Raw genomic sequence first — 26,607 nt, 5'->3', positions numbered from 1 at the left:
TCCCACCAAATCTCCACAAATTCCCACAAAATATATGAGAAATCCATCCAGATCCCTAAATCGCCTCAATATCCCACAAAATCACACAAAAATACCACAAAACCTCCACAAGTTTCCACAAAATCTAAGAAAAATTCCTCAAAATTCTTCAAGTCTCCTCAGAATCCCACACAATTCCAGAAAAAACACACAAAATTCCAGAGAAGTCCCACATAACTCCCTCAATCATTTCAAAAACCTACCAGTTCACAGGAATGTCCTACAAAATCTCCACCAATTCCCAGAACATCCCACAAAAATCTCACAAAAATCCCTAAATCTTCTGAAAACTCGACCAAATTCCAGAAACGCCCCATAAAATCAGCACAGTTTCCCACAAAATTCAAGAAAAAACACCACAAAATTCCCTAAACCTTTTCAAAATACCACAAAATTCTTGAAAAGCCCCACCAAATTCCAGAAACATCCCACAAAATGTCCTCAATACCCAACAAAATCCCAGAAAAGTCCCACAAAATTCCCTAAATCTTCTCAAAACTCTACCAAATTCCAGAAAAATCCCACCGAATCTCCACAAATTGCCTAAGAATTCATGAAAAATCCCTGATAATTCGTCAGTTCTCTACAGAATCTCACCAAATTCCAGAAAAGTAACTCAAAGTTCCACAAGCATCCCACAAAATCTCCTCAATATCCAACAAAATTCCAGGAAAAATCCCACAAAATTCCCTAAATCTTCTCAAAACACGACCAAATTCTAGAAAAATATCCCACCAAATCTCCACAAATTCCCACAAAATACATGAAAAATCCCTCAAGATCCCTAAATCGCCTCAATATCCCACAAAATCACACAAAAATCCCACAAAACCTCCACAAGTTTCCACAAAATCTAGGAAAAATTCCTCAAAATTATTCAAGTCTCCTCAAAACCACACAAAGTTCGTGAAAAGGCCCACCAAATTCCAGAAAAATCCCACAGAATCTCCACAAATTCCCACAAAAATCTAAATCAAATTCCTCAAAATTCTTCAAGTCTCCTCAGAATCCCACACAATTCCAGAAAAACCCCACAAAATTCCAGAGAAGTCCCACAAAACTCCCTAAATCATTTCAAAACCCTACCAATTCACAGGAATGTCCCACAAAATCTCCACCAATTCCGAGAACATCCCACAGAAATCCCACAAAAATCCCTAAATCTTGTGAAAAGCCCCACCAAATTCCAGAAACGCCCCATAAAATCAGCACAGTTTCCCACAAAATTCAAGAAAAAACACCACAAAATTCCCTAAATCTTTTGAAAATACCACAAAATTCTTGAAAAGCCCCACCAAATTCCAGAAACGCCCCATAAAATCAGCACAGTTTCCCACAAAATTCAAGAAAAAACAACACAAAATTCCCTAAATCTTCTCAAAACTCTACCAAATTCCAGAGAAATCCCACCAAATCTCCACAAATTCCCACAGAATACATGAAAAATCCCTGATAATTCGTCAGTTCTCTACAGAATCTCACCAAATTCCAGAAAAGTCCCTAAAAGTTCCACAAACATCCCACAAAATCTCACAAAAATCCCTAAATCTTCTGAAAACTCGACCAAATTCCAGAAACGCCCCATAAAGTCAGCACAGTTTCCCACAAAATTCAAGAAAAAACACCACAAAATTCCCTAAACCTTTTCAAAATACCACAAAATTCTTGAAAAGCCCCACCAAATTCCAGAAACATCCCACAAAATGTCCTCAATATCCAACAAAATCCCAGAAAAATCACACAAAATTCCCTAAATCTTCTCAAAACACAACCAAAATTCCAGAAAAATCCCACCGGATCTCCACAAATTCCCACAGAATACGTGAAAAATCCCTGATAATTCGTCTAATAATAATAACTGATAATTCGTCAGTTCTCTACAGAATCTCACCAAATTCCAGAAAAGTCCCTCAAAGTTCCACAAACATCCCACAAAATCTCCTCAATATCCAACAAAATTCCAGGAAAAATCCCACAAAATTCTCTAAATCTTCTCAAAACACGGCCAAAATGCACAAAAATCCCACCAAATCTCCACAAATTCCCACAGAATACATGAAAAATCCCTCAAGATCCCTAAATCGCCTCAATATCCCACAAAATCACACAAAAATCCCACAAAACCTCCACAAGTTTCCACAAAATCTAAGAAAAATTCCTCAAAATTCTTCAAGTCTCCTCAAAACCACACAAAGTTCGTGAAAAGGCCCAACAAATTCCAGTAAAATCCCACAGAATCTCCACAAATTCCCACAAAAATCTAAATCAAATTCCTCAAAATTCTTCAAGTCTCCTCAGAATCCCACACAATTCCAGAAAAACCCCACCAAATTCCAGAGAAGTCCCACAAAACTCCCTAAATCATTTCAAAACCCTACCAATTCACAGGAATGTCCCACAAAATCTCCACCAATTCCCAGAACATCCCACAAAAATCTCACAAAAATCCCTAAATCTTCTGAAAACTCGACCAAATTCCAGAAACGCCCCATAAAATCAGCACAGTTTCCCACAAAATTCAAGAAAAAACACCACAAAATTCCCTAAATCTTTTGAAAATACCACAAAATTCTTGAAAAGCCCCACCAAATTCCAGAAACGCCCCATAAAATCAGCAGAGTTTCCCACAAAATTCAAGAAAAAACAACACAAAATTCCCTAAATCTTCTCAAAACTCTACCAAATTCCAGAAAAATCCCACAGAATCTCCACAAATTCCCACAGAATACATGACAAATCCCTGATAATTCGTCAGTTCTCTACAGAATCTCACCAAATTCCAGAAAAGTCCCTCAAAGTTCCACAAACATCCCACAAAAATCTCACAAAAATCCCTAAATCTTCTGAAAATTCGACCAAATTCCAGAAACGCCCCATAAAATCAGCACAGTTTCCCACAAAATTCAAGAAAAAACACCACAAAATTCCCTAAACCTTTTCAAAATACCACAAAATTCTTGAAAAGCCCCACCAAATTCCAGAAACATCCCACAAAATGTCCTCAATATCCAACAAAATCCCAGAAAAATCCCACAAAATTCCCTAAATTTTCTCAAAACATAACCAAAATTCCAGAAAAATCCCACCGGATCTCCACAAATTCCCACAGAATACGTGAAAAATCCCTGATAATTCGTCTAATAATAATAACTGATAATTCGAGTTCTCTACAGAATCTCACCAAATTCCAGAAAAGTCCCTCAAAGTTCCACAAACATCCCACAAAATCTCCTCAATATCCAACAAAATCCCAGAAAAGTCACACAAAATTCTCTAAATCTTCTCAAAACACGACCAAATTCTAGAAAAATATCCCACCAAATCTCCACAAATTCCCACAGAATACATGAAAAATCCCTGATAATTCGTCAGTTCTCTACAGAATCTCACCAAATTCCAGAAAAGTCCCTCAAAGTTCCACAAACATCCCACAAAATCTCCTCAATATCCAACAAAATTCCAGGAAAAATCCCACAAAATTCCCTAAATCTTCTCAAAACACGACCAAATTCTAGAAAAATATCCCACCAAATCTCCACAAATTCCCACAAAATACATGAAAAATCCCTCAAGATCCCTAAATCGCCTCAATATCCTACAAAATCACACAAAAGCACCCAAAACCTCCACAAGTTTCCACAAAATCTAAGGAAAATTCCTCAAAATTCTTCAAGTCTCCTCAGAATCCCACACAATTCCAGAAAAAACACACAAAATTCCAGAGAAGTCCCACAAAACTCCCTCAATCATTTCAAAACCCTACCAATTCACAGGAATGTCCCACAAAATCTCCACCAATTCCCAGAACATCCCACAGAAATCCCACAAAAATCCCTAAATCTTCTGAAAACTCGACCAAATTCCAGAAACGCCCCATAAAATCAGCACAGTTTCCCACAAAATTCAAGAAAAAACACCACAAAATTCCCTAAATCTTTTCAAAATACCACAAAATTCTTGAAAAGCCCCACCAAATTCCAGAAACATCCCACAAAATGTCCCCAATACCCAACAAAATCCCAGAAAAATCCCACAAAATTCCCTAAATTTTCTCAAAACACAACCGAAATTCCAGAAAAATCCCACCGAATCTCCACAAATTCCCACAGAATACATGAAAAATCCCTGATAATTCGTCAGTTCTCTACAGAATCTCACCAAATTCCAGAAAAGTCCCTCAAAGTTCCACAAACATCCCACAAAATCTCCTCAATATCCAACACAATTCAAGAAAAATCCCACAAAATTCTCTAAATCTTCTCAAAACACGGCCAAATTCCAGAAAAATCCCACCGAATCTCCACAAATTCCCACAAAATACATGAAAAATCCCTGATAATTCGTCAGTTCTCTACAGAATCTCACCAAATTCCTAAAAAGTCCCTCAAAGTTCCACAAACATCCCACAAATTCTCCCTAATATCCAACAAAATTCCAGGAAAAATCCCACAAAATTCCCTAAATCTTCTCAAAACACGACCAAATTCTAGAAAAATATCCCACCAAATCTCCACAAATTCCCACAAAATACATGAGAAATCCCTCAAGATCCCTAAATCGCCTCAATATCCCACAAAATCACACAAAAATACCACAAAACCTCCACAAGTTTCCACAAAATCTAAGAAAAATTCCTCAAAATTCTTCAAGTCTCCTCAGAATCCCACACAATTCCAGAAAAAACACACAAAATTCCAGAGAAGTCCCACAAAACTCCCTCAATCATTTCAAAACCCTACCAATTCACAGGAATGTCCCACAAAATCTCCACCAATTCCCAGAACATCCCACAGAAATCCCACAAAAATCCCTAAATCTTCTGACAACTCGACCAAATTCCTGAAACGCCCCATAAAATCAGCACAGTTTCCCACAAAATTCAAGAAAAAACACCACAAAATTGCCTAAATCTTCTCAAAACACAACCAAATTCTAGAAAAATATCCCACCAAATCTCCACAAATTCCCACAAAATATATGAGAAATCCATCCAGATCCCTAAATCGCCTCAATATCCCACAAAATCACACAAAAATCCCACAAAACCTCCACAAGTTTCCACAAAATCTAAGAAAAATTCCTCAAAATTCTTCAAGTCTCCTCAGAATCCCACACAATTCCAGAAAAAACACACAAAATTCCAGAGAAGTCCCACATAACTCCCTCAATCATTTCAAAAACCTACCAGTTCACAGGAATGTCCTACAAAATCTCCACCAATTCCCAGAACATCCCACAAAAATCTCACAAAAATCCCTAAATCTTCTGAAAACTCGACCAAATTCCAGAAACGCCCCATAAAATCAGCACAGTTTCCCACAAAATTCAAGAAAAAACACCACAAAATTCCCTAAACCTTTTCAAAATACCACAAAATTCTTGAAAAGCCCCACCAAATTCCAGAAACATCCCACAAAATGTCCTCAATACCCAACAAAATCCCAGAAAAGTCCCACAAAATTCCCTAAATCTTCTCAAAACTCTACCAAATTCCAGAAAAATCCCACCGAATCTCCACAAATTGCCTAAGAATTCATGAAAAATCCCTGATAATTCGTCAGTTCTCTACAGAATCTCACCAAATTCCAGAAAAGTCCCTCAAAGTTCCACAAGCATCCCACAAAATCTCCTCAATATCCAACAAAATTCCAGGAAAAATCCCACAAAATTCCCTAAATCTTCTCAAAACACGACCAAATTCCAGAAACGCCCCATAAAGTCAGCACAGTTTCCCACAAAATTCAAGAAAAAACACCACAAAATTCCCTAAACCTTTTCAAAATACCACAAAATTCTTGAAAAGCCCCACCAAATTCCAGAAACATCCCACAAAATGTCCTCAATATCCAACAAAATCCCAGAAAAATCACACAAAATTCCCTAAATCTTCTCAAAACACAACCAAAATTCCAGAAAAATCCCACCGGATCTCCACAAATTCCCACAGAATACGTGAAAAATCCCTGATAATTCGTCTAATAATAATAACTGATAATTCGAGTTCTCTACAGAATCTCACCAAATTCCAGAAAAGTCCCTCAAAGTTCCACAAACATCCCACAAAATCTCCTCAATATCCAACAAAATTCCAGGAAAAATCCCACAAAATTCTCTAAATCTTCTCAAAACACGGCCAAAATCCACAAAAATCCCACCGAATCTCCACAAATTCCCACAGAATACATGAAAAATCCCTCAAGATCCCTAAATCGCCTCAATATCCCACAAAATCACACAAAAATCCCACAAAACCTCCACAAGTTTCCACAAAATTTAAGAAAAATTCCTCAAAATTCTTCAAGTCTCCTCAAAACCACACAAAGTTCGTGAAAAGGCCCAACAAATTCCAGTAAAATCCCACAGAATCTCCACAAATTCCCACAAAAATCTAAATCAAATTCCTCAAAATTCTTCAAGTCTCCTCAGAATCCCACACAATTCCAGAAAAACCCCACCAAATTCCAGAGAAGTCCCACAAAACTCCCTAAATCATTTCAAAACCCTACCAATTCACAGGAATGTCCCACAAAATCTCCACCAATTCCCAGAACATCCCACAAAAATCTCACAAAAATCCCTAAATCTTCTGAAAACTCGACCAAATTCCAGAAACGCCCCATAAAATCAGCACAGTTTCCCACAAAATTCAAGAAAAAACACCACAAAATTCCCTAAATCTTTTGAAAATACCACAAAATTCTTGAAAAGCCCCACCAAATTCCAGAAACGCCCCATAAAATCAGCACAGTTTCCCACAAAATTCAAGAAAAAACAACACAAAATTCCCTAAATCTTCTCAAAACTCTACCAAATTCCAGAAAAATCCCACAGAATCTCCACAAATTCCCACAGAATACATGACAAATCCCTGATAATTCGTCAGTTCTCTACAGAATCTCACCAAATTCCAGAAAAGTCCCTCAAAGTTCCACAAACATCCCACAAAATCTCCTCAATATCCAACAAAATTCCAGGAAAAATCCCACAAAATTCTCTAAATCTTCTCAAAACACGACCAAATTCTAGAAAAATATCCCACCAAATCTCCACAAATTCCCACAGAATACATGAAAAATCCCTGATAATTCGTCAGTTCTCTACAGAATCTCACCAAATTCCAGAAAAGTCCCTCAAAGTTCCACAAGCATCCCACAAAATCTCCTCAATATCCAACAAAATTCCAGGAAAAATCCCACAAAATTCCCTAAATCTTCTCAAAACACGACCAAATTCTAGAAAAATATCCCACCAAATCTCCACAAATTCCCACAAAATACATGAGAAATCCCTCAAGATCCCTAAATCGCCTCAATATCCTACAAAATCACACAAAAGCACCCAAAACCTCCACAAGTTTCCACAAAATCTAAGAAAAATTCCTCAAAATTCTTCAAGTCTCCTCAGAATCCCACACAATTCCAGAAAAAACACACAAAATTCCAGAGAAGTCCCACAAAACTCCCTCAATCATTTCAAAACCCTACCAATTCACAGGAATGTCCCACAAAATCTCCACCAATTCCCAGAACATCCCACAGAAATCCCACAAAAATCCCTAAATCTTCTGAAAACTCGACCAAATTCCAGAAACGCCCCATAAAATCAGCACAGTTTCCCACAAAATTCAAGAAAAAACACCACAAAATTCCCTAAACCTTTTCAAAATACCACAAAATTCTTGAAAAGCCCCACCAAATTCCCGAAACATCCCACAAAACGTCCCCAATACCCAACAAAATCCCAGAAAAATTCCCACAAAATTCCCTAAATTTTCTCAAAACACAACCAAAATTCCAGAAAAATCCCACCGAATCTCCACAAATTCCCACAGAATACATGAAAAATCCCTGATAATTCGTCAGTTCTCTACAGAATCTCACCAAATTCCTAAAAAGTCCCTCAAAGTTCCACAAACATCCCACAAAATCTCCTCAATATCCAACAAAATTCAAGAAAAATCCCACAAAATTCTCTAAATCTTCTCAAAACACGGCCAAATTCCAGAAAAATCCCACCGAATCTCCACAAATTCCCACAGAATACATGAAAAATCCCTGATAATTCGTCAGTTCTCTACAGAATCTCACCAAATTCCAGAAAAGTCCCTCAAAGTTCCACAAGCATCCCACAAAATCTCCCTAATATCCAACAAAATTCCAGGAAAAATCTCACAAAATTCCCTAAATCTTCTGAAAACTTGACCAAATTCCTGAAACGCCCAATAAAATCAGCACAGTTTCCCACAAACTTCAAGAAAAAACACCACAAAATTCCCTAAATCTTCTCAAAACACGACCAAATTCTAGAAAAATATCCCACCAAATCTCCACAAATTCCCACAAAATACATGAAAAATCCCTCAAGATCCCTAAATCGCCTCAATATCCCACAAAATCACACAAAAATCCCACAAAACCTCCACAAGTTTCCACAAAATCTAAGAAAAATTCCTCAAAATTCTTCAAGTCTCCTCAGAATCCCACACAATTCCAGAAAAAACACACCAAATTCCAGAGAAGTCCCACAAAACTCCCTAAATCATTTCAAAACCCTACCAATTCACAGGAGTGTCCCACAAAATCTCCACCAATTCCCAGAACATCCCACAAAAATCTCACAAAAATCCCTAAATCTTCTGAAAACTCGACCAAATTCCAGAAACGCCCCATAAAATCAGCACAGTTTCCCACAAAATTCAAGAAAAAACACCACAAAATTCCCTAAACCTTTTCAAAATACCACAAAATTCTTGAAAAGCCCCACCAAATTCCAGAAACATCCCACAAAATGTCCTCAATATCCAACAAAATCCCAGAAAAATCACACAAAACTGACAAATTATCAGGGATTTTTCATGTATTCTGTGGGAATTTGTGGAGATTTGGTGGGATTTTTCTGGAATTTGGTAGAGTTTTTAGATGATTTAGGGAATTTTGTGGGACTTTTCTGGGATTTTGTTGGGTATTGGGGACATTTTGTGGGATGTTTCTGGAATTTGGTGGGGCTTTTCAAGAATTTTGTGGTATTTTGAAAAGATATAGGGAATTTTGTGGTGTTTTTTCTTGAATTTTGTGGGAAACTGTGCTGATTTTATGGGGCGTTTCTGGAATTTGGTCGAGTTTTCAGAAGTGTTAGGGATTTTTGTGAGATTTTTGTGGGATGTTTGTGGAACTTTGAGGGACTTTTCTGGAATTTGGTGAGATTCTGTAGAGAACTGACGAATTATCAGGGATTTTTCATGTATTCTGTGGGAATTTCTGGAGATTTGGTGGGATTTTTCTGGAATTTGGTCGTGTTTTGAGAAAATTTAGGGAATTTTATGTTGTTTTTTCTTGAATTTTGTGGGAAACTGTGCTGATTTTATGGGGCGTTTCTGGAATTTTGTCAAGTTTTCAGAAGATTTAGGGAATTGTGTGAGATTTTTCCTGGAATTTTGTTGGATATTAGGGAGATTTTGTGGGAGGCTTGTGGAACTTTGGGGGACTTTTCTGGTATTTGGTGAGATTCTGTAGAGAACTGACGAATTATCAGGGATTTTTCATGTATTCTGTGGGAATTTGTGGAGATTCGGTGGGATTTTTGTGCATTTTGGCCGTGTTTTGAGAAGATTTAGAGAATTTTGTGGGATTTTTCTTGAATTTTGTTCGATATTGAGGAGATTTTGTGGGATGTTTGTGGAACTTTGAAGGACTTTTCTGGAATTTGGTGAGATTCTGTAGAGAACTGACGAATTATCAGGGATTTTTCATGTATTCTGTGGGAATTTGTGGAGATTCTGTGGGATTTCTCTGGAATTTGGTGGGGTTTTTCTGGAATTGTGTGGGATTCTGAGGAGACTTGAAGAATTTTGAGGAATTTATTTTAGATTTTGTGGGAATTTGTGTAGATTCTGTGGGATTTTTCTGGAATTTGGTGGGCCTTTTCAAGGACTTTGTGTGGTTTTGAGGAGACTTGAAGAATTTTGAGGAATTTTTCTTCAATTTTGTGGAAACTTCTGGAGGTTTTGTGTGATTTTTGTGGGATTTTGTGGGATATTGTGGCGATTTAGGGATCTTGAGGGATTTTTCATGTATTTTGTGGGATTTTTGTGGAGATTTGGTGGGATATTTTTCTAGAATTTGGTCGTGTTTTGAGAAGATTTAGGGAATTTTGTGGGATTTTTTCTGGAATTTTGTTGGATATTGAGGAGATTTTGTGGGATGTTTGTGGAACTTTGAGGGACTTTTCTGGAATTTGGTGAGATTCTGTAGAGAACGGACGAATTATCAGGGATTTTTCATGTATTCTGTGGGAATTTGTGGAGATTCTGTGGGATTTTTCTGGATTTTGGCCGTGTTTTGAGAAGATTTAGGGAATTTTGTGTGATTTTTCTGGGATTTTTTTGGATATTGAGGACATTTTGTGGGATGTTTCGGGAATTTGGTGGGGCTTTTCAAGAATTTTGTGGTATTTTGAAAAGGTTTAGGGAATTTTGTGGTGTTTTTTCTTGAATTTTGTGGGAAACTGTGCTGATTTTATGGGGCGTTTCTGGAATTTGGTCGAGTTTTCAGAAGATTTAGGGATTTTTGTGGGATTTCTGTGGGATGTTCTGGGAATTGGTGGAGATTTTGTGGGACATTCCTGTGAATTGGTAGGGTTTTGAAATGATTGAGGGAGTTTTGTGGGACTTCTCTGGAATTTTGTGTGTTTTTTATGGAATTGTGTGGGATTCTGAGGAGACTTGAAGAATTTTGAGGAATTTTTCTTAGATTTTGTGGAAACTTGTGGAGGTTTTGTGGGATTTTTGTGTGATTTTGTGGGATATTGAGGCGATTTAGGGATCTTGAGGGATTTTTCATGTATTTTGTGGGAATTTGTCGAGATTTGGTGGGATAATTTTCTAGAATTTGGTCGTGTTTTGAGAAGATTTAGGGAATTTTGTGGTGTTTTTTCTTGAATTTTGTGGGAAACTCTGCTGATTTTATGGGGCGTTGCTGGAATTTGGTCAAATTTTCAGAAGATTTAGGGAATTGTGTGAGATTTTTCCTGGAATTTTGTTGGATATTAGGGAGATTTTGTGGGATGCTTGTGGAACTTTGAGGGACTTTTCTGGAATTTGGTGAGATTCTGTAGAGAACTGACGAATTATCAGGGATTTTTCATGTATTCTGTGGGAATTTGTGGAGATTTGGTGGGATATTTTTCTAGAATTTGGTCGTGTTTTGAGAAGATTTAGAGAATTTTGTGGGATTTTTCCTGGAATTTTGTTGGATATTGAGGAGATTTTGTGGGGTGTTTGTGGAACTTTGAGGGACTTTTCTGGAATTTGGTGAGATTCTGTAGAGAACTGACGAATTATCAGGGATTTTTCATGTATTCTGTGGGAATTTGTGGAGATTTTGTGGGATTTTTGTGGATTTTGGCCGTGTTTTGAGAAGATTTAGAGAATTTTGTGGGATTTTTCTTGAATTTTGTTGGATATTGAGGAGATTTTGTGGGATGTTTGTGGAACTTTGAGGGACTTTTTTGGAATTTGGTGAGATTCTGTAGAGAACTGACGAATTATCAGGGATTTTTCATGTATTCTGTGGGAATTTGTGGAGATTCGGTGGGAATTTTCTGGAATTTTGGTTATGTTTTGAGAGAATTTAGGGAATTTTGTGGGATTTTTCTGGGATTTTGTTGGGTATTGAGGACATTTTGTGGGATGTTTCTGGAATTTGGTGGGGCTTTTCAAGAATTTTGTGGTATTTTGAAAAGGTTTAGGGAATTTTGTGGTGTTTTTTCTTGAATTTTGTGGGAAACTCTGCTGATTTTATGGGGCGTTTCTGTAATTTGGTCGAGTTTTCAGAAGTGTTAGGGATTTTTGTGAGATTTTTGTGGGATGTTCTGGGAATTGGTGGAGATTTTGTGGGACATTCCTGTGAATTGCTAGGGTTTTGAAATGATTGAGGGAGTTTTGTGGGACTTCTCTGGAATTTTGTGTGTTTTTTCTGGAATTGTGTGGGATTCTGAGGAGACTTGAACAATTTTGAGGAATTTTTCTTAGATTTTTGTGGGAATTTGTGGAGATTCTGTGGGATTTTTCTGGAATTTGGTGGGCCTTTTCAAGGACTTTGTGTGGTTTTGAGGAGACTTGAAGAATTTTGAGGAATTTTTCTTAGATTTTGTGGAAACTTGTGGAGGTTTTGTGGGATTTTTGTGTGATTTTGTGGGATATTGAGGCGATTTCGGGATCTTGAGGGATTTTTCATGTATTTTGTGGGATTTTGTGGAGATTTGGTGGGATATTTTTCTAGAATTTGGTCGTGTTTTGAGAAGATTTAGGGAATTTTGTGGGATTTTTCCTGGAATTTTGTTGGATATTAGGGAGATTTTGTGGGATATTTGTGGAACTTTGAGGGACTTTTTAGGAATTTGGTGAGATTCTGTAGAGAACTGCCGAATTATCCGAGATTTTTCATGTATTCTGTGGGAATTTGTGGAGATTCTGTGGGATTTTTCTGGAATTTGGTCGAGTTTTCAGAAGATTTAGGGAATTTTGTGGGACTTTTCTGGGATTTTGTTGGATATTGAGGACATTTTGTGGGATGTTTCGGGAATTTGGTGGGGCTTTTCAAGAATTTTGTGGTATTTTGAAAAGGTTTAGGGAATTTTGTGGTGTTTTTTCTTGAATTTTGTGGGAAACTGTGCTGATTTTATGGGGCGTTTCTGGAATTTGGTCGAGTTTTCAGAAGATTTAGGGATTTTTGTGGGATTTCTGTGGGATGTTCTGGGAATTGGTGGAGATTTTGTGGGACATTCCTGTGAATTGGTAGGGTTTTGAAATGATTTAGGGAGTTTTGTGGGACTTCTCTGGAATTTTGTGGGGTTTTTATGGAATTGTGTGGGATTCTGAGGAGACTTGAAGAATCTCCATCACTCGGTCAAAAAAAGAACATTTATGTTTGCAGCTTTCAAATAAGTTTCCTTCTTCAAGTGATTTCTTCAGATCTGGCACAAACCCCCTCAATAGAATAAATAATTCTAATTGGCTTCCTAACAGAGGATTTTGCTGGACCTTTCCTAATAAATCCAAGCAGTTTCAGCACAAGATGTGCATGGTCATTTTTCTTTTCTATCCCTTGCTTCATGACTCAACTCTTCACTTTATTGTACTCAATTTTATAGTTCAGATTTTAAGCTGAAGAAAAATCCTTCTCTCTGAAGAAGATTTTCTCATCAATTGAGCCATATATATTTTTAATAGGGATATCAAACCCAGCCTGATGGAACAAACACCTTGAGACACCTTCTGGACATGAATGTCTCTTTAAAAATATTAAAGCTCTAAGGGTTGAATTCTTTGCAGGTTTAACTGAACTGAAAGAATAAGAGACTTTGCAATGGGATGAAATGATGACTCAGGTCTCTAGGACATAATCAGGTTTATAGGATCTCTCCAGCAGCCCCCGTCCATAGGGCTTTGCACTCCTGTTCTCCCATTTAACAGAGGAAATAGGTACACTTAAAAAGGGTTACCAAAACCCTTTTACCTTTAACCTATTAACAAAAGCTAAACGAGATACTTGGGAAAATCCTAATGCAAAGAAACATTCTGAGTGCGGCATTTTCTTATTGAATAAGCTCTTATTTTCTTAGCCAGATTCCTGTGGTGGAATCTGGCCTTGAACAGAGATTTTTAACACCAATATTGTGGAATGGGACGAGAGGACCTTTGTTTCCAGCTGCCTGTGCTGGTTTCTGTTCACCCTAGACTGACACCAAATAAACACGGTGCTGGGTTTCCATATAAATTATTGTAGTAGAAAGGCACCTGTTATTCCTTCAGAAAGAGCTCCCTACAACAACACAAAATTTCTTCCCAAGCCAAGGGAAGTTTATTTCCCTCTGTAATTTTACTGTGTGTGTGTGTGTGTGCGCTAGGTGGAAATAGAGAACTGTGAAAAGGCTCATTTTAGCAGGGATAACAGCTCACAGAAGTTATTCTGAGGCCTGGGCCGGAATGAATCACATTCCCACGTGTGTGTGCTGCCTGGCAGCAATCAATGCTTCCTCTTAGCAAGGGCACTCCGGGGGATGGAGAAATCAGAGCTGTGAAAAACCCAGCAAATCCTGCCTGACAGCTTCTCCAGGCAAACCGCCCTGCCGGGGCACCGGGAGCACGCTGGGATGTCGGGCCCATTCCACAGGGGCTCCTTTGGGATCCCTGCGCATCCCAAAACCCCATAACCCACTGCCCACCCCGGCCCCCAGTGCACTGACCTGGCTGGGAAGCTGTGAAGCAGGGGAGATGCTGATGGCAGAGGGCTGGGAAGCAGGGGAGATGCTGGGATGGCAGAGCTGGGAAGCAGTGAAAATATTGCAGTTCTGTAATTCAGGAAGAAGCACATGTTCCAAAGGAAATCCATCCAAAGCAGATTATACAGCATAGATTTGTTATCCATTTGAAGTTATTAACTGGAAGACAAAGAAAGATTTCTTTGGTAGCCTCACAGGTTTATCTTCAGCATTTCTAATAGGACAGTTACTCTGCTTTAAATATAAGTGGTTTCTTTCCCCCAACAGTCTCATCTACCTCCTCACCAAGCTGATAGAGAATAGAGGAGCACAGATCGTGTGAGGAACAGATTTGGAATTACATAAATGGACTTACCATGTGGCTACAGCTGATATTTCCAGCTCTGTGGCCTAAGAGCATCCATCCAATGTCCTGCCAGTCCAGCACTTCCTGATGGTATTTGCAGCCTACTGCTTCCACAGAAGTCAGAACAACGCACTTCTCCTTAGAGGTCATCTGGCTGCTGCAAGTGCAACAATGGAGCCACCAAGTTCCAGTTGCAAGGTCAGCATTACAAATTTAAAACCTTCCTGTTACAAAAGGTAAAGGCTCTCCAATCCTGCTGGAAACAAGAGCTTTGAAGAAACCTAACTCTTCCAACTTCAGCTTGCTTCCAACTTGACGGTATCAGCTTTTTAAATAATAAAGGATTGTCTGTAGATTACTGTGGATTAAAATTAGAACTGCAGACCTGACTATTAGTCTCAAGTTTGACGGTGTGAGGAAGGTGATGGTCCTTCTTCTCCATCCCTGGAATCACCATCATGCACTGTCTCGACTATCTCCAAGAGGTATTTTTTTTTTCAACGTGGATAAACAATTTTAGGAAGTTTGGAACAGGGAGAATGGCTGCCTTCCATACAAATCAAACAGGTTCCATTTCCAAGTGATTACAATTGTATCAAAGTCTTCAGACCCAAATAGGTGTAGCCTCTGTGAAATACAGAAGCCCTTATGAAAGGCTCACTCAGAAGGTGTGAATAGAATAAAAAAGAAATTCATTATAAAAAAATGAGGAAGGAAAAAGCCTTCATTCCCAGCACTGCAGAATTCCAGCCAAGTAAAATCTCACTCACTTTACAATGAAAGGAAAATATTTGAGTGGTGGTGGTCCCTCAAAAAATATTTGAGGGACAAGGCGAGGATATACGGTGCCAGGGAGGATTCTGCACTTAGAGATGCTGAGTATCCAGCCAAGAGACAGAAATTCAATTGCCAAGGCATTTGAATGAAGTCAATTAAGTCACATCACCTTTTCTATTTCAGTGTTTCCATCTGACAAGAAAGCAAAGGCGGGCAGCAGAAAGCAGCTGAGCTGCTGCACTCAGGGGTAGGGATCAAATGAACTATGCTGGTTCCATATGCACTATGGGAAAAGCAGGCAGAAGAGAGGAAGAGCTCTAAAATTAAGATGGAATTTTAACCTCTTCCTTCTCTGTTGACACTGACTGTAGGCATGTCTAACAGCTTTTCAGACAATTGTGTTTGATTTTGTTCCACAAACCTTACCTAGATCCACATTCATTAGCTGACTCTCTGCTGCCATCAAAATTGAGGGAAGGAACACCTTTTAGCACTGCTTAGAAACAGAGGAGATCAAACTAAACTCTGCAGCTCCAATGAGCGAAGGAATTATGTCCTATCCACCTTCATGAAGCCGCAAAGACCAAAATCTCTTGAGAGCGTGCCATTTCCTTTCAGCCTTGTGCACTGAGCCTTCAGCTCATCACGGATCAAAAGATGCTGCACTAAATTACAAGAAAAATGACTGCATTCTGTTTAGTTGCAATCCTGGTAGTCATAACAAATCTTGTGTGCATCAGATGGCCTCCAGAAAAATCACATGCAACAGCAACACCATCCTCAGATGCTCTCCCAGTACCTTACCTAATCATTGCTCCGTCACTGGACAAGACTTGTCCCCACCCTTCACACCTACAGCAACAAACCTACAAATCTTCCAAACATTTCTTCAATTCCACACCCCTCCGGAACATTCCCGCTTAAAACCGCACAGCTGCCCACGGGACAAAGGTCCAGTGTTACAAGCTGCTGCTCTCCCTCCACACAAGCCCCTTGCACATCTTGCACTGCTGCTCTGAAACTGCACAATTTGTCAGCAGCACCATTAGACTCAGAATTGGGAAACAATTCCTTCTGCTGGGTTAAGTTGGAAACAGTTCAGGCTACAGGAGTTCTTTATTATTCACCCTCATGGAATGCCCCTGCCCTTCAGAGCTCAAGCACTCCTGTGCAGAGCATCTCATGGAGCCAAAGAGAAAGGACTGCTGTTCCAAAAGAAGAGTCTGGGAGGAACTCCCAGTGTCCTTCATGCCTTGAGAAAGCTAAGGAGCAGTCACTGATGGCCTAAAGGGTACAAATTCAGTTCAGATGACAAATTTTCCAGGGTGATCCCGCTCCTCTTTATCTTCTAACACAACTACAAACAAACCAAATGATAGATTTCACAAGGAATAAGGGATGTTTAAAAGCAAATCTCTAAACTAAGCCTGGCATGCTCACCCAGGAGTTCAACACAGCAAAGCAGGCACTCTGCACTACCTAGTTCATGGCAAGAGATTTCTAAACTCTACCAAATGAAGTGAAGAAATGAAACAGAGAGCAATAGAACCGTATTTTAATTCATTTCAAGGCATGGAATAACACAGAATCTTTTCCATGAAACTAGGGCATTTTTCTCCCTTATCTAGTGCCCAAGTAAGATTAGAAATTGGGAAAAAAACCACTGAAACTGCAAATGCATTTTGCCCCCAGCTAGAAACAAAAGGTAATTATTTGAAAACTAGAAAAAACTCCAAGAGGAAACGTAAAACATTATGGAATATGTATTATTTTTATCACCCAGAATTCCCCATGTTAAAGGCACAGAGAAAACCATCATTCAGAAGTGGGAAAACAGAGGGACTGTACAAGTGAAATGGAGTTCTGACAAATGATGCTGTGTAGAATATGGGTTCCCAAACCAACAGAACAAAGGCACCCCGACAGCAGCAGCCTCAGAGATTGTACATTGCAGCTGAAGCACGGGGGTTTCTGTAGATTCACCTTGTAAACTGGCACACTTACTTGCCAAGGCTGCTGAACTTCTTTCACCTTAAACCACAAAACCTCCCAGTCCTTCCACAGCAATCACTCCATCAAATCAAGGCAGACCAAAACATGTTCTTTGCGCTGTTCACAATAAGATGAAGTTATGTGCCCAAGAGATACCATTTGAAGTCAGAAGGAACAAGCCAGCAGGTGTAGAAAACTGGTATTTGAAGAAGTGACAAAAAGACAGCAAACTGAAGCCCATGCTTAATACAAAACCCCATGATTAATAGAACACAAATGCAGATGGATATGATAAGCTTGCACTGTCAAAGCTAAAATCATTTCTAACAAAAATCACCACATTTCCAAGAATTCAGTACCACTTGTGGTGGCCACTCCTGATCTCTACATAATATGTCAGCAGTTCAATTGGCAAGAATCTCTTTATCTAGATCCAAGCAGGGAAGAAGTCAAGGTCCCAGTGATATGCAATTCTGTAGCTTCATTAGAAACCTTTCATCCTGCAATAGTTGAAATCCAAGCGAGAAAAGAACCTGTTTGGACACCAACTATCCTTAGTAGCAACGTTTTGCAGCACGCAATTTGAAAAGGTTAACCTGCCAGGCAATAATACAGACAAGAAAAATGAAAAGGAGGGCAAGGAGAATCATCTGCTGCTGAAACTGCTCTTCTACAAAAACAAAGTGATATGAAGATTCAGCCCGTGAAGAACACATTCCTCAACCAGGAGAGAAAAACACAATTCTTAAAAATCTCCTCTGTCGTTCTGATTGGGAACGGTGGGAAAGAACGACACGGACTCTCAAGGGAGTCACAACAGGAGAATCTTCTCTACTTTATTACTCTAGGCTTGTCTAATAGACAGATACGTGGAAAGTACAGAAAGGAAACTCTTATTGCTTAGTAAAGTGCTACATCACCATCATTGGTCAGCGGGGCTCACCACCCCCCTGACTTTCTCCTGCAAGGAAAACAAGAGGACAGACAAACAGCACCTGGCAGTTGTTTTCTGTCTGTGAGGATTGTTTTGAAATCCTCCTATGAATTCCCAGGCTAGCTTCTCGGGCAGGACTGATAGGCCATGGGGCCTGCAGTTTCTGCAGCTCTCTGCAGCCTGCTCCAAAGCTAGCATCCATACTCTCCACTACATAAGAAATAGAAAACTGACTACAAATCACGTGTTCACTACTTGTTGCTTGTTCACTACTCAGACATCAGAATTACTACCACAATACTTGAAGAACAATCGAAGAAACATATTCCAGGGATGCATTTTAATTCATTAGCTGCTGCCAGCCGTGCTGTGCTTTGCTCCTATCCATCCACCCTGCTGCAAAAAGGTTCAATTGTGTTTTCACCATCACGTCAGATCAGCTCTTGGACTCACAGCTCACCGCAGACCTCGAAACAGGAGGCAAAGATCTGCACCACTTGGCCTTTCAGAACTTCTCACCCATCTATGACCTTTCTGGGGCCAGCTTCACAAAATGAGGGGGAAGCCATTCCAAAGAACACGACCAAGGAAATCACACAGCACTCGGGATTTGTTCCAGGCATCAAATTTTTAATGGATGATGTGAAGTAACACCGAAGCAATTCCTGTCCACAGAAAAAAAGATTTCAAATGGTTTTGTCTCAAGGACAATCACTGGAGGTTGAAAGTTTCTGGGGCTGAAAGTTACATGAGGTCCTCAACACTGAGCAATCAATATCCCCACAGTCTAAACTGTGAAATTACTACCTGGGCAAGGAGAACATTTTCAGGATTTGCAACTCATCTCAAAGCCTCAGTAGAACTCAACCAGCAGAATTCCCCTGAGATGGCACTGTGCTCTGGAAGCCCTCAAATACTCACTAAAACAGACTTGACTTTCACTAGGACAGCTGCTCATGAAAATCTGGGGTAAAACCTATGGGAAGTGGCCATGTGCACGCATATTCCTTCTTCCCACAGCAGGCACAATCAAATCCTCCTTTGAATGGCCTCCAAGTTGAGCAGCACTCATTGGCACAGCCTCTTCTCCCACAGACAGGCCAGCGAGCAACACGGCAGCGCCAGCCAGGTGGGCAAGGACAAGAGAGAGCAGATGCCAACAAGGCTTGGAAGCTGGGCCAAGGGAGGTTTACGCTGGCCATTGGGAAGAACTTGTGCCCAGCGTGGGCCATCAGATACTGCAATGGCCTGACAGGGGCTGCTGGAGTCATCATTGTGGCACGGGTGCAAGGCAAGCCAGGCCGCAGCGCTCGGGCCCCGCTCTGCTGGCCATGCTTGCCGCCATGGCTCCCAGCTTGGACTCAACATTCTCTCAGGGCTCTCTGCAGCCAGGGCGTTCTGTGCTTCTGTGACATCACAGCCTCTGGGGACGGCACGCTGGCTGGCAACTGTCCCCAGCTGTTGCTGCGCCCCAGTGCCCAGGCACAGCTGCTCGCAGAGAGACGCCCAGAGCCTCGGTGCTGCTGGCAGAGCACTATGGCTGCTCACGGCTCCTCCGCGCTGCTGCAGCTTTACGTGCTGCTGCTCTTGGCTCATCCCCTCGACCCTGTGAGCAAACCTGAGCGCAGCACGGATGCCTCTCCTCTGCTTCTGGAGGATTGTCATCTGGACGAGTCGGACCCTGAGCGCATCCGGTGGGCGGCCAGGACATTCCTGCTCATCGACCTGCTCATCATAGGAATGGCCATGGGATGGTCGCTCGGAAAAAGAATTCAGAGACGCTGGCGAGAGGTGAGGAGGGGGGTGGGGGGTCAGGCAGGCGGTATGGGGCAGACCTTGAGGGCCTCTTGGGCACCCTTTGGCCAATGCCCTGCGGCAGAAGGGGCCTGAGCTCCTGGCTGGGGAATGCGGCCCAGGGGCTGAGCTCCATGGACAGCACCAAGCAGAGGCGGCAGAGCTCTGCCTGCTGCAGCCTCTTCCCCGGGCCAGCCCAGCCCAACTGGGCCCGAGTCTCTGTCTCCCAGGCCAAAGGCAGCCCCACAGGTGCCGGCCCCGCTCTGCCCCTCTGCCTCTTCCATGGGGATCCCTGTGCTTTGCCTTGCAGCGGAATCTCCAGAGCCCTTCGGGCCGTGCGGGGCCCCGCCGCCATCGAAGACAGGGCTGTCCCACGGAGCTGATGCAGCTGCTGATGGACAACCGCGACCTGATGCGGCTGCTCCTTCGCGACAGCCCTCAACCAACCACCAAGATGGCGGCAAAAGAGGGCAGTGACAGGAGACTCCGCACCTCCCCACAGCTCTGACCTCCAGCGTCGCGCTCCAGCTACAGAACCTTACGGGGAACGGGTGACCAGTGCCCAGCCCAGGCACTGCGACGTTCCCCACCTTACAAGTTAGCCACACCCCTGTTGTTGTTCGATTCCCCACCACGTTTCCCCCAAGAAGTTGACCTTTCCCTTAGTGTTCAGTTCTAAACAGTTGAAGCATTGAAGTTTCTTAGCCTTAAGATTCTTACCCCATAGTCTTCTAGTAACGTTGGATTGTAGATTTTAGAAGTAGTCAAGTGAATAAAGTTCACGTTTTCTACACGTTGCTGTGTCATTTTCTTGAGGTTGCACCTGAGACCTGGGGACTCCTTGAGAGATGGCTTTGCATGGCAGCTCCAGACTGCCTGCAATGGAGAGCCCCAGTGCCCCAGCAGGCTTTGCAAGAGCACGGAGGGCAGCGGGAAAGAAGAAGGTGGCCAATATTCACCTGCCTCCACCTTCCAAGGAAGCTTGCAGTCAAACCCTGTCTGCCCTTTAGGGGGGACCCTAAAGGCCCCGGCAGGCATCACCATGGCCCCAGGACGGGGGGCTTGCAGCACTCTGGGGCACCAGGAAAGGAGCAGGATCATCCCTGGAAAGCTGTCTGGAGACAAATCCAGAGACGTCTCCCCTGGCATCCAGGCAAGGGCTGAATACAGGCAGGCAATTAGATCCACAGGCTGCCTGGGCTATGGCACCAATCAGTCCTGCTTCATAGATTTCGGGGGGCGGGGTTATACATATATATATATATATATATACGCATATATGTATATATGTATCTACATCTGTATTTAGTTCTTTGTATTTATCCTGTTGACCCTCAAATAGGATTAGATTTCATTTTCCTACAAAACAAAACATCCGTTTTTTGATTTTTAGGAATCAACCATCTGTGCTCCCACTTTAAATCACTTCTCTCAAACTCATTCTGCATCTTGCTCCTTTCCAGCACCATCAAATACCTCTGTTAAAATACAGAGCATCAGTGGAAGGACGACAATCTTGTTACTTGCTGAAGAAAGTTAACTTGGATGACATACCTGCTTTTAAAAATCCAAGAGGAACAAAACCTACACATCAGCTTTAGAATTTCAAAAGCTGCTTCCTCAACTCTTCCACACCACTTTACTCTTTGGGGACATTCAGCAGCAATACCAAACAAGCACAGAAAAGAAATGGAAGAAGAAATGCAGATAGTCAGCAGCAGACCACCTACCAAAATACATTTTAAATGCAGCTCCAAGTTCTCCAAGAGCAAGTTTGAAGTGTAAATGGAGACACTCACACAAAATTACTACCACTTGGTACTTTTGGCATTTCCTTGGGCTTTCCTCTTCATTTTTTTTTATCTCTCACCTAAAGCAAGAGAAAAAACCCCAAACAAACACAACCTTTCAGGCAGAGAAAAGATGTGGTTGCTCTTGAAGAAAGCATTTCATTCTGCCTGGAGAAGAAGCTGCTGGGAAAAATATTAGCTTTTAGCAAAATGGCACTGTGCTGTTGCACTTGTTCTAGCACTGGGAGAAAGAACAGGCCCGTCTGTAAGGCTCCTGCAGCTCACCCTGGCTGAGGGTCATTGACCACTGAGCACTGCAGGCATCACTGGCAACAACGATGGTGGAAAATGGGGAGGGAGCAGGATAAATAAATGTTTGCCATTGCCTTAGCCAAAAAAACCCCAGACATCAAAAGCAACTCACCCTCAAAACAAAGCTATGAAAATAGTTTGCCTCTGAATTTAAAGAACTTCAATTAACTCTATGATGTCTGCTTTTGGTTCAGCATTCATCAATCTGAATTTGAATATGCACAGGGTAATGAAAGGTAACTGAGGCTTAAAAATCATGTCTATTGACTTGTGCATAGCCTATACTGAAGCACATTAAAAAGCAGCGTTTTGTTTGAAATCTGCACGGTATTAACTTCATTCAGTCTTACACTCACTAGGTAATTAAATACATGAAGAAATAGATTTTTTTTTTTTTTATTAAGAATGCATTATTAATTAGGAAGGCATGGCTTTAGTAGAGTCTGCTGATACCAACATTACTCAGCTAAGTTCAAAGTATGAACACAAGAACTTGATGACAGAAGCAATGTTCATCAGAGCCTCAACAAGAAAGTTGCAGTTCCAAGTTTTTCAGATGTCCTACACTTGCTAAGGCATCTCCAGAAAGAGGAGTCAACTGAAAATAGCACAGGAAATTTGAAACCCATTTCTCTTTTTGTCTTTTTTTCCTGAACTTTCTTGTGGGCAACAGAAAACTCCTAATATGTGGAATGCAATGTAGTTTTTATGCCAGAGTCATGAGTCATCCCCTCAGTTCCAACCTGATCCAATGCTCACTTGAATCTTGGAAAGGCTCAAATCAGCAAGATGAAATTAAAATTGTATTCATGAAAGGAGCTCTTTACTCTCCATTCCCCTCCCTCCCCCAAATACATCAGCACCAAGTGAGAAAGGCTCAATTTGAAAAATAATTATTACACAATTAAACTTGGACATAGCTAGTTTGCTACAAGTTCCAGCAGACAGACAAATGAGAGCAGAATCAGAGGTTATCAACCTCAATAGAAATTCCAGCTCATGCTTTCCCCAAAAGCCTCATTTAATTTATCCAGGATTAAAAAATAAAAGAGAAATGAAAAAAACCACATAAAAGCATTTCACATAGTATATAGTGAAATGCTATCGTTTCCACCTGAAATATTCATCATCATTATTATGTTTTTCCATAGTAAATTACAAAGTCTCCTGCACCCATCTTCCCAATATCTCATTCTAAGTGCTTGCTACTTTAATCCCTTAGGAAGCAAAAGGAGCCCCAGGTGTCTCTGGATCAACAGAAACTAAACAACACAGCTTGACAAAGTATATTAAATTGTCAATCAAGTCAATAAAGGTTTTCCACTCCAGAGATAGCTATCACCAGCTGATGAATTTGGCTAGGGCAGGTTTAGTGAAGAAAAACTAGGTCTTTATTACCAAATCAGTTAGGAGTTGTTCTACCGTACTGCCCGTAGGATGGGAGTATAAACACCATATTCTTCACAGCCTCATCCACAAAGAATTCCACCTTCAAATTAAGGCTGCTTTGGAGTTGGACCAAACCAATGAAAACTCACTCATCAAACACAGTGATGGCAGCATGCTCAGTCTTTGCAATACAAAACTGGCAACTAACAGCACATTCCTGATCACATCTCCAAGGCTGAGTGTACAGAACTGCAGTGGTGGCCAGGCCCTCGCTGACTGCCAAACCTCCAGCCATCATCCCTTCCTCTCACAGCGACAGGGCAGAAAATAACAACAGCAGAAACTAGATTTTTAGCTTAAGCTAAAACCACAAAGGTCATTGATGAAACAGACTGGAGTGCTTTAGAAACTAGCACGCAGACTTAGCTGAAAACAAATCTTATTGATCACCAATTACAATGAATACTTAATTCTGTTATTCTGCATTATTATTAGACAGTCAGAGGCAGCCAAGCTGACCTCAAGCATGCTGAAGCATCGGGGCCAGGCAGTGCACATCTTCCCAGGAGCTGATTTACCCATCGTTCTCAAGTGAATTCACCTGCACACAGCCCCACCGTACAACTGCTAGGCTGCAAAATAAAAAAATAGCTCTGCTTAAGAGTCAAACCCCAGGACATAGACCATATGAAAGGAAGAATGAAACCTGCAGCATTTGGTTGACCTTCAATGCCCTGAGAAGATGACAAATTCCCCAAGATGAACAAGTGCCCAAAATACAAAGCAAAGGACTGACTTTTAGGGATCAAATGTTAAATAGGCCTGTGAAATTGGAGTTGTTAGGTTGCACATGAAAGAAGGGAAAAAAGAAAAAACCACCCCAACCCTCAACTGCAATTTTACATCCCTCTTGGAAAATTTGCTTTAATAAGAGAGAGGAATGGATACAACCTTCCCCTCACCTGGAGATTTTAATCAATTCAAGCCATTTCAAATCTGGCAAGAAAGCCCTACCACAGTCCCCATCAAACAACATTGCCTTTCATTTTTGCTTCTCATGACTACTTCAGAGCAGTCTAAATAACAGCAAAGAAGGAAATTCAAGTTGCAATTCAAACACTAAGCTCTGGAATCCCATATTGCCTTCAAACAACTGCATGAAACACTAACTTCATGCTCTATGCTCTCCAATACATAGAAGCCATTTATTTGCATAGCCTTTGGCTGCTAAAGATGGAACCTGCATTTCTAGGAGCAGATGGGCCTGATTCTCACCTTCCCCCGACACACATGAGCAGTGTGGGCCCTGCCTTTCTGGGCACCTCACACTTACTTGATTCAAACTCTTGACTTTGCTCTCTGGAACACTGCCCTTCCTGAATCCAGCCCAAGCTACGAAGCAGCCACACACCTGCTGAAGTTGCCATTCTTGACATCTGCCTCTCCCCATCAGGATGCCTTGCAAAAACTATTAGGATCCAATGCTGCCCGTGTCTGCTGCAAGGAGGAGCTCTCTGGCTTTTTTACTCCTATCTTTAGAACATTCTCTTTCTAAGGTCATGACAGCTGGGGACAAATACAGAGCAACACCTTGAAGCATTAACAAACAGAAGCAACAGAAAACAGAAGCTGCTGCATTTCCTGTGGCCATTTGAGGGTGAAACTGCAAGTGTGAAAATATTGCAGTTCTGTCATTCAGGAAGAAGCACACGTTCCAAAGGAAATCCATTCAAAGCAGATTATACAGCATAGATTTGTTATCCATTTGAAGTTATTAACTGGAAGCCAAAGAAAGATTTCTTTGGTAGCCTCACAGGTTTATCTTCAGCATTTATAATGGAACAGTTACTCTGCTTTAAATTTAAGTGTTTCTTTCCCCCAACAGTCTCATCTACCTCCTCACCAAGCTGATACGGAATAGAGGAGCACAGATCGTGTGAGGAACAGATTTGGAATTACATAAATGGACTTACCATGTGGCTACAACTGATATTTCCAGCTCTGTGGCCTAAGAGCATCCATCCAATGTCCTGCCAGTCCAGCACTTCCTGATGGTATTTGAAGCCACTGCTTCCACACAAGTTAGAACAATGCACTTCTCCTTTGAGGTCATCTGGCTGCTCCAAGTGCAACAATGGAGCCACCAAGTTCCAGTTGCAAGGTCAGCATTACAAATTTAAAACCTTCCTGTTACAAAAGGTAAAGGCTCTCCAATCCTGCTGGAAACAAGAGCTTTGAAGAAACCTAACTCTTCCAACTTCAGCTTGCTTCCAACTTGAACGGTATCAGCTTTTTTAGATAATAAAGGATTGTCTGTAGATTACTGTGGATTAAAATTAGAACTGCAGACCTGACTATTAGTCTCAAGTTTGCTGGTGTGAGGAAGGTGATGGTCCTTCTTATCCATCCCTGGAATCACCATCATGCACTGTCTTCACTATCTCCAAGAGGTATTTTTTTTTTCAACGTGGATAAACTATTTTAGGAAGTTTGGAACAGGGAGAATGGCTGCCTTCCATACAAATCAAACAGGTTCCATTTCCAAGTGATTACAATTGTATCAAAGTCTTCAGGCCCAAATAGGTGTAGCCTCTGTGAAATACAGAAGCCCTTATGAAAGGCTCACTCAGAAGGTGTGAATAGAATAAAAAAGAAATTCATTATAAAAAAATGAGGAAGGAAAAAGCCTTCATTCCCAGCACTGCAGAATTCCAGCCAAGTAAAATCTCACTCACTTTACAATGAAAGGAAAATATTTGAGTGGTGGTGGTCCCTCAAAAAATATTTGAGGGACAAGGCGAGGATATACGGTGCCAGGGAGGATTCTGCACTTAGAGATGCTGAGTATCCAGCCAAGAGACAGAAATTCAATTGCCAAGGCATTTGAATGAAGTCAATTAAGTCACATCACCTTTTCTATTTCAGTGTTTCCATCTGACAAGAAAGCAAAGGCG

At 41.0% G+C, this 26,607-nt stretch overlaps 1 protein-coding gene across 1 annotated transcript in view; it reads left to right on the top strand.

Annotated features, from left to right (window-relative positions):
- LOC147652460 (uncharacterized) overlaps window positions 1-20,955 on the top strand; it is a 159,441-nt gene extending 138,486 nt beyond the window's left edge. The window contains exons 2-3 of the mRNA XM_086892594.1: window positions 19,591-20,159; window positions 20,473-20,955. Coding sequence (XP_086748720.1) covers window positions 19,591-20,159; window positions 20,473-20,670 — 767 coding nt within the window. The 3' untranslated portion in view covers window positions 20,671-20,955. The remainder of the gene's footprint in view (window positions 1-19,590; window positions 20,160-20,472) is intronic.
- The last annotated feature ends 5,652 nt before the right edge of the window (window positions 20,956-26,607 follow it).

The sequence above is a fragment of the Cyanistes caeruleus genome, chromosome 6, assembly GCF_971803275.1.
Source record: "Cyanistes caeruleus chromosome 6, bCyaCae1.hap1.1, whole genome shotgun sequence".
Lineage (NCBI taxonomy): Eukaryota > Metazoa > Chordata > Aves > Passeriformes > Paridae > Cyanistes > Cyanistes caeruleus.
This window is presented reverse-complemented; position numbering and strand designations above follow the sequence as displayed.